The sequence below is a fragment of the Clytia hemisphaerica genome, unplaced genomic scaffold, assembly GCF_902728285.1.
Source record: "Clytia hemisphaerica strain Z4C2 unplaced genomic scaffold, Clytia hemisphaerica genome assembly, whole genome shotgun sequence".
Lineage (NCBI taxonomy): Eukaryota > Metazoa > Cnidaria > Hydrozoa > Leptothecata > Clytiidae > Clytia > Clytia hemisphaerica.
Genome location: NW_027104597.1, coordinates 300,825 through 315,674, shown reverse-complemented (window position 1 = coordinate 315,674; position 14,850 = coordinate 300,825). Strand labels below are relative to the sequence as shown.

General features: G+C 36.3%; 1 protein-coding gene and 1 long non-coding RNA gene across 2 annotated transcripts; one reads left to right on the top strand and one right to left on the bottom strand.

Moving 5' to 3' along the window:
• Positions 1–1,373: 1,373 nt before the first annotated feature.
• LOC136824055 (uncharacterized) lies at positions 1,374–3,013 on the top strand. Its single transcript, XR_010849092.1, has 3 exons — positions 1,374–1,492; positions 2,513–2,615; positions 2,830–3,013. It is a non-coding gene; the product is annotated as an uncharacterized lncRNA (long non-coding RNA).
• A 5,540-nt stretch (positions 3,014–8,553) lies between these two features.
• On the bottom strand, positions 8,554–14,213 carry LOC136824067 (serine-rich adhesin for platelets-like). The gene is made up of 2 exons (XM_067080226.1): positions 13,987–14,213; positions 8,554–9,870 (listed from the first exon to the last, which is right to left on the bottom strand). Exon 2 carries the CDS (start codon positions 9,705–9,707, stop codon positions 8,622–8,624), a length of 1,086 nt encoding a protein of 361 aa, XP_066936327.1. The 5' UTR covers positions 9,708–9,870; positions 13,987–14,213; the 3' UTR covers positions 8,554–8,621.
• Between the last annotated feature and the right edge of the window lie 637 nt (positions 14,214–14,850).

Here is a 14,850-nt window from a genome sequence, read left to right as displayed (position 1 = left end):
TAGGAATATGTTCTTAAAGACATTGCATATTCTGTTTTCATGCCATTAAAAAATTCCACGAAGACGGAGTACACACATCAAACTTTCAAAACACACAAACTGAAAGCAGTAATTATGACGTCACACTTTATCAATGTTTTGATTTGATCATTTGGCGGCTCTATTCCCAGGAGAATAATTTGCCGTCAGCCGAATAAGGATTGTTTTTTACCTTCGCGGGTGATTTTTCAGTTTGAGTTTCTGTCTAATGTTATGGTCTTTTAAAGTGCTTGTTCTAAGAGATGAGTGAATATAATTGTTTTTAGTTTTCAAGAGAAGCAAATTTAATCTTTCTTCTACAAGATTACAATTTAATATAATGCCAAATATGCATGTAAGTTTTTATTTAATTCTTTCTTTTTGCATATGTTTTGCATACTTTCTAAGGGAATTTCACCACGGCAATTCGGCCACCATAATTTTTGCATACAATTCAATATGGCGGATGGAAAGGCGAAAAGGTCTATTAGTTCGGTAGGTTAAGCTACGGATTAGTTCGATTAGTTCGTTATTCCAATCCTTACCTCATTTTGCATAACTTATCGCCACTTCTTTGACCTTTGTAAAGCTGCCATCTTGCCGAGTCCTGGATATTTTGCTCTCCCGTATATTTAGTTTACCGACCCGAATATTTAGTCCGCACAACTGCCCACCCGCGCCGGGCGAGCGAACTTTTAAAACGTGCGGTAATATTGACGCCGGGCCGGGTGCGCTCGATGGTGTTGCTGACGTGACGCGATGTTAGAACTGGTTTTGGAAAAATGTTCAATTCTGATATCAGGAGTAGCCTTCCCGATTTTACAATCCGATTTTTACTTTAAAATCGGACTTTTAATGGTGCGAACTAATCGAACAAATTAGGTTGTTGAACTAATCGAACCATAATTAGTGACTTAACCCTTTCCGGACGCATGATTTCACGGCTATATGACGCAAACAAAAATTTGATTTTTGACTGGCTTCACTAAAATTGCAATAGAAAGTGATTGATAAAAGATATCACGATAAGTAATACCTCGTTTTTTTCACATGTAATAGGGGTTTTCAGTCGAGCACACTGTCATATTTTAAACGACAAAAAAATGAGTAATCACATCATTTAGCGCCACTCTAAACCAAAGAAAAAAAAGAAAGATCAAAGGCTTAAAACAAAAAGTACTTAAAACGTTCAATAACACGTCGTGGTGAAAACAAAAATACGATATTCGTTTAGCGGCTCTTATAAGGAACACATTGATATATATTTCTGCTACCCCACAACTTGCAGTCGAAAAATTGAGCAAAATATTGAAAATATTTCTGCGGTGAAGTTTTTCAAATTTCCTTATAGAAATCTCATGTTTTGTACTCCTACACGGTAGAAAAAGTGAAGAGATGAGAAATATGACGTAAACACGATGCAAGTAGTAATTATATTCCCAATTGATTACGAAAAGTTATTCTTTCAACAATGGTAAGTTTTTTATTACGTCTATTAGGATGACGTCTTTGCAGATTCCTGTGAGTGAGAGTTAATTTAAGAAGGTCATTGACATGCGAATGAGTTCAAGGATATTATCTAAGGCCCTCTTTATATCACGATCAATAGGGGATAAAAGCGTGATTTTTTATGCTTTCTCACAAGCATTAATGTATATTAAGGCAACGTAAAAAGCTCGGTAAAATAGTGGGAAGAAATATTATTTTATCAGATACGTATTATCCCTGTATCGTATCACGCGAGTGGTATTTTAGCTCTCCCGCCTCTCGCACCTCCCTGTGTCACAAAAAAGGAAATATACCATATTACATCCCTGTCTCATGCGAGTGTGCGAGTGATGTTTTGCTTTTCTATCTCCCTGTCTCACAACGAAGGAAATACACATCATGTCCTTGTCGGAATACACATTACATCTCTGTCTTGTGCGAGTGGGATTTTTTACTTTCTGGTCACTTTTGTCTTAATGACACGACTTAGAATAGCGCTATCATTACCCTAAGTCGATTAATTTTCGCATGTACTTTATTTTAGAGAATTGAGAATTTAAAAAAAATTGCTGCGAAGCAGCCTCTTTTTCACTAGATTTCACCAAATTTCTTTAGTTTTAACGGATTTTCAATTTATAGCAAGAACTAAGTTTTGCGAAAAGGGCCAAAACTCATGAAAATTACGAATTTACCATTTTCATCGACCTCTAACGTTAGATGCCATTTTCAATTACTCCACGCGAAGTTAGAGGTCGATGCCATTTTCAATTACTCCACGCGAAGTTTAATCCACCTAAAGCGGCAGATACGTAAGGTATTTGAGTACAGAATTTCACTGGTTTGGGGACTGTAAAGATCTTCTAACACCACATGATGGACATTTAAAAATGTTAGAAAGGTTTTGAAACGCTGTTGTGTGTCAACTGTTTCATATTTGATCGGTATTAAGATGTGGTTTTGCCAGTTGAAGATTAAAATAATTTGAATATATTGCTTTTCTTTCTAGATATTCCAAATGGACTTGCCGAATAATGGTACAGCTAACAAGTATCCCGGATCGAGAAGTCAACGCATCGTCATATTGCACATACAACATTAATTAGGAAAAGGTATTTCGTTCTCGAATGTTTCACCTTGTTTTATCATCCTTTATACCATTTTAATATGTATCTTTTCTTCTAGTAAAATAATTTTGTCATACACCCCTATTCAAGGTCGTTGACTTCTATCTAAAGATAAGCTCAATAATCTAATGAAGCCCTGAATATACAGCAAAATTAGTTTCGTGACAATTTTTTTTAATTCATTCGTTGCCTTTTATAGGGACCACTGGGTGAACCGATAATCGAGATCGTTCTCAGGTAGACATGACTCTTAATTGTCAACTTGACTAAAACACGACAGAAAAATCGTTTGTTCACCATCGAAGCGCGAAGAACTATGCACCCGATTGTATCCACGGAGATTATATATACAAATTCTTTAATTACACCCCTATATCAGTGACACGGTCAGCTCCACTCAATAATGCGAATTAACCGGTGAAAGAAATTGCATAGAACCCAAATCAAAGATCTTATTTATGGTCTTACCCTCTTACCCCGGTCAATCTCAGTTTTTTTAAGAATTCTTGAATATTAGTTGAAAGTCAATTTTTCCCTACCAGAGGAAGTTAAAGGTTATCACTTAGTGAGCTTTGGAGATCCTATATTAAGACCCGGTGGGTTTCAAAACTTCACTGGGTCACTGAGAAAGGGGTGTTCTATTATATATGAAATATAGAAAATGTACGTCTATGCGTGTTTGTAAATGTCCGGGACAGTGTATATCATCCGTTTATGAATTGGGGAGAGAAAAACTCCATATTGAGTAATTAAGTCATTCTGAGGGGCTCAGATTAGCCGATAGAACTTTCCAAAGGGGATAAAATTGAAAAATTTGGGGGGAAATGATGAAAATTTCGACGAGTTAACAAAAGTACACGCCGTCGCAATTTTTCTCCGACCATTTAAAACCCCAAATTTTCTTCCCCGTTAAGATATTTTGCAATAGAAATTTCCTGCTGTAGGTCCCCACCGGGTTCTGTGATACAACAGTGTTGTGCAGATTATTATGTTCTTCTATTGCTCGCTTATCCTTCTGACATGTGATCTTCACAGCTTTGGTAAAAAAACAACAAACGCAAAGCAAATATTTCAATGAGTTTTTTTGTTCTTATAAAAAGTCTTCGTTTCTTGCTCCATCTTATGATTCCAAAGAAGACAGGCCCTAAAAATGAAATCGGAAAAATGATCAAATTATATCTAATCTCACTAATTATGCCAATTTTAACTAAGTGTTAATAACATTTTCAAGTTTCAATTTATACCGTTGCAAAATCAATCAAGTTTTTGGATATCGTGGGATTTGAAAATTTCTAGTGTTTTAATTGCTTTGATAGATTCAAAACACAAGTTACTCTGCGGTGGAACATTATGATGTACTCATTCGATATGTCTTTTTGCTTTTCTTTTTTGTATAGAGATGACTTGAAAAGATCGCTCAGTACTCGACTGGTTTTGAAATACCAAAAAAAATTTTTAAATATGGCTGACACCTGGTCACGTGACCGAAAAATCGGCAGATTTTTTTTCGGAAAGGCAAAATTTTTGACTTTGAATAAAGAAATGGAGTTAAAGGCATTTGCTTTACGCCTTGAACTTTGAATATGATTTAGAGAATTGAATTACTGGCCGGGTAAAAAAAATTTCATGTCAAAAGCTTTCCAAGAATCTGAGTAAAGTGATTTTTTGTCCAAATTTTTGAGCAATTTTTCCCTTACAGATTTAGCCTGAGTAAATTTACAACAAACATTGAAAATTTATAATTCTAGTTGTAAACAAAATATCGAAAAGCGGTTTTTTGCAGGTTACGGGAAATTTATCTCAAAATCATTATTCAAAACCATGTTATTGTATTTTGGCGTGAAAACTGTTAAAATCTTTTACAAAGCTATGGGCCACCTGGTGGCCCGTGCGTCATATAGGAACACGATTCATGATGGGCCACCCAGTGGCCCGTGCGTCCGGAAAGGGTTAATCGAACACTCACAATATTTGAAAAAAATGGAAAGTTCGATTAATTTTTTTAATCAAACTTTAATCGTTCGATGAAGTTCGATTAGTTCGATGGTTCGATTGGTTCGACAAGTTCGATTGATCGGGTCTGGATTTAAAGATCAAGTCCTACTGTGCGCCCGTTGAAATGTTTTTTCTAAACTCTCTTTGACTTTAAAAGTGAACTTTACCACCTCAAAATACAATTTTTCTATCAACCTGTTTGCTTTTAAATGCAGTTAAATGAGCCCAAAAACCCAAACAAGAAGAAGTAGATAAGATAAAATATGACACTTCAAACCTTCTTAATATTTTCCATCACATTTCTTCTGCCATCTTGTCAGTCGGGTTTAACTGTACCATACTAACACCGCGCCGAAGTATACTACGTACTACGACCCCTTTGCCACCGCAACATATAAGCGCAGTAATATAAATCTCGATTCTTTGCGAATCGTGCGATGCGAATAGACAAATTTCCTGATAGCAGATTCATGTAAAAAAGTCACAAAAAACGTCGAGAAAAGCTAAAGCTCTGATTGGCTTGAAATTGCTTACTTAAGTTAAACTAATTTTTTTTCAAACTGTCCAAAGTATGACTATGAGGTAATTTTTGCATGCCTCAGCGAGCCAATCAGAGCTTTACTCGACGTTTATTTGTGACTTTGTTACATACGCATGAATCTACTAATACTCTTGTCTCCCGAATAGACGTCCTCTGCTAATTGTTAAGAGAAAAAAAATCCATCCACCCCACTGTTATTAAGACCCAACCTCGTTCCCTGCGTATTATCAGCTTTTTGATTCTTACTGATAGCGCTAGATAATTCTCTGGCGTCAATCAGTAACGTAAATAAAGCCTGGGATACACGGGGACGAGGTTGATTAAGACCCCCCCCGCTAATTAAATTCGAATAATTCAATATTTTATTACAGTGTAGATAGACCTTACACTTGTTAAAAATTTTCTTTTTGTTAGTATTGGTTCTTATTTTACGTGTTCATTTGTTAAGTTTCTTTTTTGTTGTTGAAATTGATATCAGTTAAAAAAAATTGTCTTCAAAGTACCACCCCCCCTCTTATTCAATGGCTAGGTAGTTACCGTGAAAAGCACAGGTCGAAATCATATATCGACGCTGTGCCGACGAATCGAGATTCTATTCTGCTCGCGATCAACGAAGATAAAAGTAACCATGATGACCATCCAAGATCTTGGATGAAGTATAAAGTTGATATTTTTATTCCCGTCGTTGAAAACACAACTAAAACATACCATCGATGCTTTTTAAAAAGAGTCAGTGATAGAAAGTCATATCATACAGTCTGTCTATTATTTCGATTCAATTAAAGTGACATTTCCATAATTAATAGTTTAGTAATTACTGTCATACATTTGGGGATCATGTTGAAGATTTCTTTCGAAAGAAACTCATTTCAATTACACTTGGAGGTTTTTGGGGAATTCGTAAATAGTAAACTGCATATACAGTCTGCTAGACATTAATAAGGTAATATTTGCTCTTCATCTTTGATTCTTTCTACAGTGATTAGATTGACATATGCGCGATAAAATTTCTATTATTGGTCTTCAGAGGTTAATATATTCTTTGAAAACTTAACCTCTGATACTCAGGGTACTAGGTGGTACTTTTATAAGTTAATAGGATTAATTTTCGCGAGCCAATAAAATCGCAAAATTGGCGTCCCGGTTTACGACACAGTAATTATTTTTTATAACATGAATAATTACTCTGTCACATAAATCTGTTCTCCTTCATCACAAATGTTGCACCCCTCTTGCCTACGCTACTGTTTGTTAGCGACACAGTATTTTCCTAGAGAGCCATGCACCCACTACGTGATCCACGTCCTCCTTTAAGAACCTCAAGGTAATTCGTGCTACAGAGGAAAAAATATTTTTTCTATAATTCCAGTTATTTATTCTTCTGAGACTTATAAAAATCAGTAAAATGAGTTTCCTTCAAAAGAAATCTCCCAAGTGTAACAGCTGAGTGCACATGAAATAAAACCGGAATTTGTCCATTCACAGCTTGATATGTACCTACCTATCCTTTGAACTACCAGTTTCATATCCCATAGTTTAAAAAACGCCTAACAGCAAATGAAGTCAGTATCACTTATTTAAACATTACGAGTACCTGACATTCAAATACAGCTCTCAAAGGAAATCCACTGGAGTTTTGGTTCCTAATTTATCTGATTTTCCGATGGCGGACTGGCCGCCCACGCTAAAGCTCTAAATGAGCGGGCCAACTTGAAAATTTTCCCGACATTCAGAGCTTTATCGTGTCGGATGAAAAATTCACCATCTGGGTGCCAGTTCCTAATGACCACTTTTAGAAATCACTCGAAAGAAAAAACCAGAGATGAATCCACTACACTACTTGCAAGATATGAAACACGTCGAAGGTAAACTGAAAGAACTGATACATAGGTCTTCATGCTAACTTTTGAGACTGGATAAAAGGAAGCTAAGAACATTGTCTACAAAGATTATGGGAAAACGCATCATCAAAAAATACTAAAAATAGAAAGAGCAGTAATACACAGGTTGTGAAATTAAAGTCCTGAAGAAAAATCACGCTTTTACTCAAAATTTTTATGTGCAAAATTTATTGACACTAATAAAGTTGTGTAAGTTGTAAAGCACGTTACTGCTTTGAAACAAGATCGGCTAGTACATTGTTGTACGAAGAAGCAAACTCAATCGTTCGTGCAACAACATAGCGGCTTAGGGTTAACAAAAAGCTTTTTCGTGTTTGACAAGAAACATATTTCTTAAATCTGATTGGAAGCGCCAAAAAGAACTGTATCAAGAGTTGTTTGTAATCAAACTTCTAGATATATGCAGTGATCAATGAGGTGTCGCATCTCCTATATCGGATTGCAAGATACTTATGTCCTACAGCCTGGGTTGGAATTAACATTCATCGTCAGAATTAAGAAAATAAAAAAAAGCAAAAACAAAAAAACAAAAATTCTAGATTCAATCTATTATTTACACGATTTATGACTATTGTTGGTAATAAAGTCATGAAACCCGACCTGGTAGGTTTCTACTTCTGCATTATAAGTTTTTTGTCAAAAGTTAGAAAGTATATCAAAACTATGATTGTAGGCTCAGATTATGAATGTTTAGCATATGCTTAAATTTTTACCATTGAGCCTAGATATGCTTATAAATGCAATAGGCTTATACAAAAAAACATGTATTGAACTTCTACATCATATGAAGATTCTATGTAGTCCACCATCCCCGACTCCTTTCAACTGTCCCTTCGGACTCAAACGCAAAGAGGTCTGGAACAAGTGGAGTGGGTGAAAACATAAACAGGGCGCTAGAGGTCGATTGATGTGCAAATTGAAAAATGTATTATGAAACTAGGTCTGGTTTGGTCTAATCTTCGGTTCAGGGCTAGACCTTTTCAAAAATTACATTTTCAAAATATTGCTATGGTAATTGATTCCTAGAGGAGTTCATAAGAAGTTTAATCTATAATAAAATTAATTCTTGAATACTCAATGGATTAGATCATCTTGTTAATGGTTTCAACAAGGCAGTCGTTGCACCCAAAATAGTTTATAAAAAGGCCTATAAAGGGGGTGTCAATACACTCCCTTCTCATAGACCCACTGTGACCCCTTCCCATTGGAAAAGTTGGCAAAAATATCGTCCCCAGTGGAAAATATACTCTAACCTTTGTCCCCGCTGAAAATAATCAGACAAGCAAATCTGCACTGCAAAATATTATGCTTTTTTTTCAATTCCCGCTGACAGCAAAGGAATTCAAATCCCCAACCATAAAAAACATAGGAAAATCAATCCCCACCGAGTTTTGGTTCGTTATTTTTACCCCCACTAGCTGATAAAACCCCACCGGGTCTGTGAGAAGGGGGTGTGACAATATCACAAAAAAATTAATGACAGATGAGTATTTTTGTTCTGTTAAGTTATTCATTTTGTGTTTATTCCATATTCATATTATAAATCAGGGGTTGTTACAAGTAAGTTCTTCGTTTACCCTTTGGAGCTTTCAATGGTGGATTCTTAAGTGCAATCTTTGTTTTCGAGTTTGTATTGATAGCAAGCTGACCCATCTTTTTGTCTTTCTCTCTTTGTTGTTCTTCTTCCAAAAACTCATCATAACAATCCTGTCTCACGAATAGATCATTGTATGTTTGAACTTGTTGTGTTTTCATAGCTTCCTTAAGTGCGTGGAGAACAAGCAGGTTACAATGTTCTGTCTGGCAAACTGTTTTCGAATAATCAATCAGATCAATTAAAGTTGATCCGTCACCGTAATCTTCTAACGTTTTCAAGATCATGCGTACATTTCGACGGCTTCGCGTGCGGAGACGTACCGTTCCAGGACCGTAATATCTTTCATCGAATATTGAAGATGTATTAGCAGCGTTTAAAATTTGGTTTTGACTTCTCGGGTTGGGCTGAGTAGTGCCGTTACGTCGGATACTTTTTTGTTTCTTGTTAAACTCTTTAAGAATTTTCTCCACTTTTTGTTTTTGTTCTTTAGTTAGTATATTACTTTCTTTCCGTTTAGTTGTCTTCTTTTTACGGCATGATGTTGTAAATGTTTTCAAGCGGTTGATACTTTTACCGGAGATTGTTTTTAACGAGGATGTGGAATGTGCCGAAGTTGATTGGTCTGGTTGGTCATCTTCTTCAATCCAAGCCGTCTTAAGTGTTTTGCGTCGTTTAGTAGGTGTTTCTGACGCACTTGATAGAGATTGCTTAAGTTTGAGAGAAGTTGTAGACTGGAAACGTGAAGATGAAGAACGGGCTAGAGGTCCGGGACTAGTTATTGTTGTCGAGCTGGAAGATCGTGGTTGTTTACAGCTTGAGGTAGACGATACTTGTTTGATTGATGTTGATGATGTTGCATTTTCACCTAATTTGCCATATCCTGTTTTACCGGTATCTGTTGGCAGGTCTCTAAGTGAATGAAGTGTTCTTTTTCTTTCTTTAGGTGGTGAAATGTAAGATGCGATACTGACTGTGCTTAAGGAGACTAATTCTTTAGATGAAGAAGCTCGTTCAAGTTTGTTTCTGTGACTTCGAAGATTCATAGTTTTGGTGTTGTTGTTGTTGATGTTGTGTTGTATTTTTGGTTGGTTTTTATCAGCATTATTTGTTGGTTGGAAGAAAATAAGTTGTTGAGTGGTTTTTTGATGTTGTTGTGTAGTTTTTAGGTGCTGCTGTACATCGTGGTGTTATTTGTATGCAGCCAACCTAGTATTTGAAAATTTCACAATTCAGTGTTTATGTTAAGTTTTATTTATATTTTTTTGACGTTTATTTTTTATTTGACGTTTTTAGTATATTTGACGTCACACTTTGAATCTTTAATTGATGGATTGCATATGTTACTAACCGTGACCACGTAGCTTTTTCAGATATTTAAAAATTTCCAGGGGGTAAAAAACTGATTTTAGTTCGTCCAACGTCACTTTAAGGTATAAAAAGAAATTTTTAAAGGGATTTTAATGCAAACTTTTCCACTCTCCAGGGGGTATCTACACATTTCCAAAAAATCCTTTTTGACTTGAAAAGGTTAGTCCTCCCCCCTGTATGAAAATTTAATGGAATGGCTCATTTCGGCTGCACCCTCGTTTTGATATCCAAGTTTTTTCTGCTGTACTTAGTTGGTTTTCCTAAATCGGTTTACATTCCAGAAACAGAAGTCAACATATATGTATATTTTGTTGATTAGACAGCTAGGTAGACCAGGCAGTAAAATGAGCATCCAAAATAAAAAAAGGATAATTGAATATCTAGGCTAGTGCATTTTCAAAGTTTTAACTTATTTAAGCACTCGCTAAATTGATGGACAGGTTGCTACTCTTCGGAAGCAATGAATATCTGATTCCTATGTGTACCTAAATTTTAAATAGGCCTAAATAGTTTTCCCACAGTCCCAAATGGAATGTTATTTTCGATTGAGTATTATAGTTATAGAATCCATGGTCCTCAGTCATGAAAAAGAATCAACTTTATCCGGGGGCATTGACCTTGACGACCGACGGGGACATGCCGCTGGAGTTTGATAAGTAGACCCTGTCGGATATGAATATTTAGTAAATTTGGGACATGGTGTCAAAACGAAAAACCGAAAAATTCTCCGATTTTCACACTCAAAGGTGGCAAAAAGTAGAGGAATAATTTTCACTCTGAAAAATTGTCAAGACCAAAAGTCGACCCTGTCAGATACACATCTAGAAAACTAGTAAATTTGGGGCCCTGTAAGATATCTTTAGAACCTAAGAAAGGTCCCTGACCAGTGGCACCTCCCCGTACCTAATTTTGCCTAAGTGCCTCCCCTGGAACTTTATATTCTGAAAGTAGTAAACTAACTTTAATTAGCTTTATATTACACGCGATGAAAGTTTTTACCAAACTTGATTAAAAAATTTCTAGTACAAGAACATGCATTTAAAGGATGAAATCAAACCTTGTTGACAGAGTGCCTAGCATACATTATTGACCAGAAAGGGGAAATACGAGCCTGTTGTCATGGGGACAAGGGAAACTGTCTCTCTGATAACAATAAATTTGTATTTTGGATCGTCTCTGGAACCCAACGCTGGAAGAAGGGGAGAGCCTATTTTAGAATTCAGGACACAAGCATAAACTGACATTAGATGTAATTAGCGACAAATCTGTGGTTGACTTCTTCAGTAATTAAAACAAAACAATAAAAGATTAAATACATTTTCAAATAAATACAATGTTTTTGCCTTCAAGATCATTGAACGAACGATCGATTTAAAATGTCGAGAGATGCCTGTAGCTTCCTCAGAGCTCAATACAAAGACCGTCTCTCAATCGACTCATGGGCAACGCAGCTATAAAATGGTAGATAATAAATTCACCATGATCACAGATCTGTAAAGCCCGAAGGGCTAGATAGGCAATTTTAAGCTTTCTCCAGCAAAAAAAAAGTGAAACAAAAATTTCGTGCCGATGGATAGGATCTAGCATTTTAATAGACTAGCAAACTACTAGGTTAATTAATCATGTCAGAGGGCGGGAACATAAAGGCGGCGGGCGTTTGATAGAATAGGAGCTGCGTAGGAGAACGAGAAAAAATTGGTGAGAGGCTGCTGATTAAGAGGCTGCTTTCAGCCCTTGCCGCGCCGACAAAATTTCTTCCTACGCTCACTTTTCCCGTGTGATACCGTTCCAGCCCGACTGGCGTGCCAGTCTAGCATTTTAATTGTTTTCGGAGCTCGAGATTAAAAAAAGTACTTGGCTAACGCTATTTGGCATCTCTCAAACCAGTGAAATGGCTTGTTGTCACGTAATTTCTTTGGTAGGAAATCCTACCAACCAAAACTTGCTTCACTTTTCAATGAAGGCCGTGGATCTATATATCTATAAATCATTGACCATGACACTGTCTTTGCAGCTTATTGGTGAAAAACATAATCAAAGTGTCATGTCCGTCAGGTATTATCATGGGAATTCGTAACATTTTTGTGCATGCAAGGACGATTCAAAAAATAATTCAATATACAGTATTTAAATTTACTCGAGCAATTTGAAGTTTCACAGTATATGGACTACAGTATAAATTCTTGCGCTATCAGCTCCTAAGCCTTAAATGTTTTCCTTTCAGGCTTACAGCAATGTCAAATCAAAGAACAATTCAATACAATGGATATTCAAATTCACTTTAATATAGCAAATTTATCTTGCAGAATAAAGACTACAGCGGATAACTTTTAACAACTTATGTACACCCCCTTCTCACAGGCACGTGTGGCACCACCAGAATAAATGGCCAAGATATCGTTCCAAGTGGAAAATTATACCCAAACATTTATTCCCGCTGAAAATAATCAAATAAAAAGACCTCACTGCAAAATATTGTACTATTCTTTCCCTCCCCACTTCTGACTTGAAAACAATGGAATTTAAATCCCCAGCTATAAAAAACATATGGAAATATATATCCTCATCGAGTATCGGTCCGTTATTTTACCATACTAGGCTGAAGAAATCCTACCGGGTGTGTGCATGTGAAGGGGTCTCCTAAGCTTTTAATATATAACCTGATAACAGCTGTTCATAATTTTCTTACGTGCACAGTAAACCTCTGAAGGCACTTGAAAATTATACATCTGTGGAAAATAGTCCTCCTGCGGAAAATTTTAAAACAAGAATCTTGTTGTGCGCCAGAAAGTCAAAAACTGATACGGTGCCCTATTCAAAAACACAATCACGCAACTTTGTTGTCATCCCCAGTCCTTTTAGACGAATGCGGTACCCTGAGTATCAGAGGTTAAGTTTTCAAAGAATATATTAACCTCTGAAGACCAATAATAGAAATTTTATAGCGCATGTGTCAATCTAATCACTGTAGATAGAATCAAAGATGAAGAGTAAATATTACCATATTAATGTCTAGCAGACTGTATCAGTATGCAGTTTACTATTTACGAATTCCCCAGAAACCTCCAAGTGTAATTGAAATGAGTTTCTTTCGAAAGAAATCTTTTACATGATTCCCAAATGTATAACAGTAGTTAATAGGGGGGGGGGGGTTTCATGGTTGGCGGAGGAGCGGAATCGGCCGTTTTTTCGGACGGAGTGGCGGAATTTGGCGAAAATTTAGACGGAATTACGGAAATTGGGTACTCTGACGGAGACGGAAAATTAGACAATTTTAGTGCGGAAAAACGGAATTTAGCAAAAAAATTTGCGGAATTTCGGAATTGGTAAAAGATATTCAAAATTTGCGGAATTTTCGACAAAAATATTGAATTTCAAAGGAATTTTCGGTGACGGAATTTTGGTTCAATTTAAGACGGTTGGACGGAAATTGGAGAAAAAATTGACGGAATTGCGGAATCGGGTACCCCCTGAAACCCCCCCCCCCCTTAATAAACTATTAATTATGGAAATGCTATTTTAATTGAGTCGAAATAATAGACAGACTTTTTGTTATGATTCTCTATCACTGACTCTTTTTAAAAAGCATTGATGACATTTGTGAGTTGTGTTTTCAACGACGGGAATAAAAGTATCAACTTTGAACCTCATCCAAGATCTTGGATGGTCGTCATGGTTTCTTTTCTCTGCGTTGATTGCGCGCTGAATAGAAGCTGGATTGGTCGGCACAGCGTCGATATATGATTTCGACCTGTGCTTTTCACGGTACGAATGCGGTCCTTACGATTTCGAGATTGCATATTCGTCAGATTGTCTGTTTTCACCCATCCCTTTAGAGCTTCAGCGTGGTGGGCAGAAAACAACCACAATCTAATCTCAGGTTACTATAATATATTGTTTTCACGCTGACAGCAATGACAATTTAAAGTAATTTAATTCACTAAAATACAGTACCTTGAAGTTTTGAAGAATATTGACTGCAGGATGACTTTGAATATTCTCTGCTTCTAAAGCCTCTTAGTTTTGATTAACGTTTCCTCTATCGTTGATTGACCATGAAGTGAACACTGCGACAATTTTCTACATCATCCAGTCTCCTACAGCCCTGGATATCTTCCTTTCAAACATTGGATATTATGTGATAAGGTTTGCTTTGCAATTTGCGTGTTCTTATCATGTGGTTTGTTTACTATCTAAAATTAGTCAGCATTTCTTTATTAGCTTTTCATATGATTAGACTTTGAGAAAATTTAAAAGAGTCTCTATAATTAGACCCTCAAAATAATGTCACGAAAATTCTATTCCCCAGTAGAAGGCTACACATGAACTGTGTTAAATCATGAGGTCAGCAATATATTTCGCTTGCAATTTGATAACAGCGCAGCGCAGTTACTGGGATGATTTTTGTTTCCGTGGAGGACTTTGCAGGGCGGAGTAGAGTGGGGGATGTAATATCATACGTCAATGAGTGCTTGATACCTACCATTAGAATACGTCAACTGTGTCACTGTTCGCTTACGCTAGCTTTACATTTATTATAATAAGTTATAGTTTTAGCATAGTTTTTCCGCGAAGACTTCTCTGCACTTAGGCTGCACGCACCCCCTTTGATGTTTTGATATATGGGAAAATTGAAACAGGTTACCCCAGCAAATTTTGAGAAGTTGGCTATGAGATCAAAGAACATCAAAATCGAAACCAGTTACACGCTTTTTTATAAGAATAGTGTTTTTTGTTTTATGATGATATTATTCTTAACTTTTTGGATAAAATCGTTCAGCAACTCTGCAACGGAAGAATATGTGCACACTACCGCAA

Excerpts from the sequence above, each read along its gene's own strand:
- LOC136824067 (XM_067080226.1), bottom strand. The coding sequence starts at position 9,707 with ATGAATCTTCGAAGTCACAGAAACAAACTTGAACGAGCTTCTTCATCT.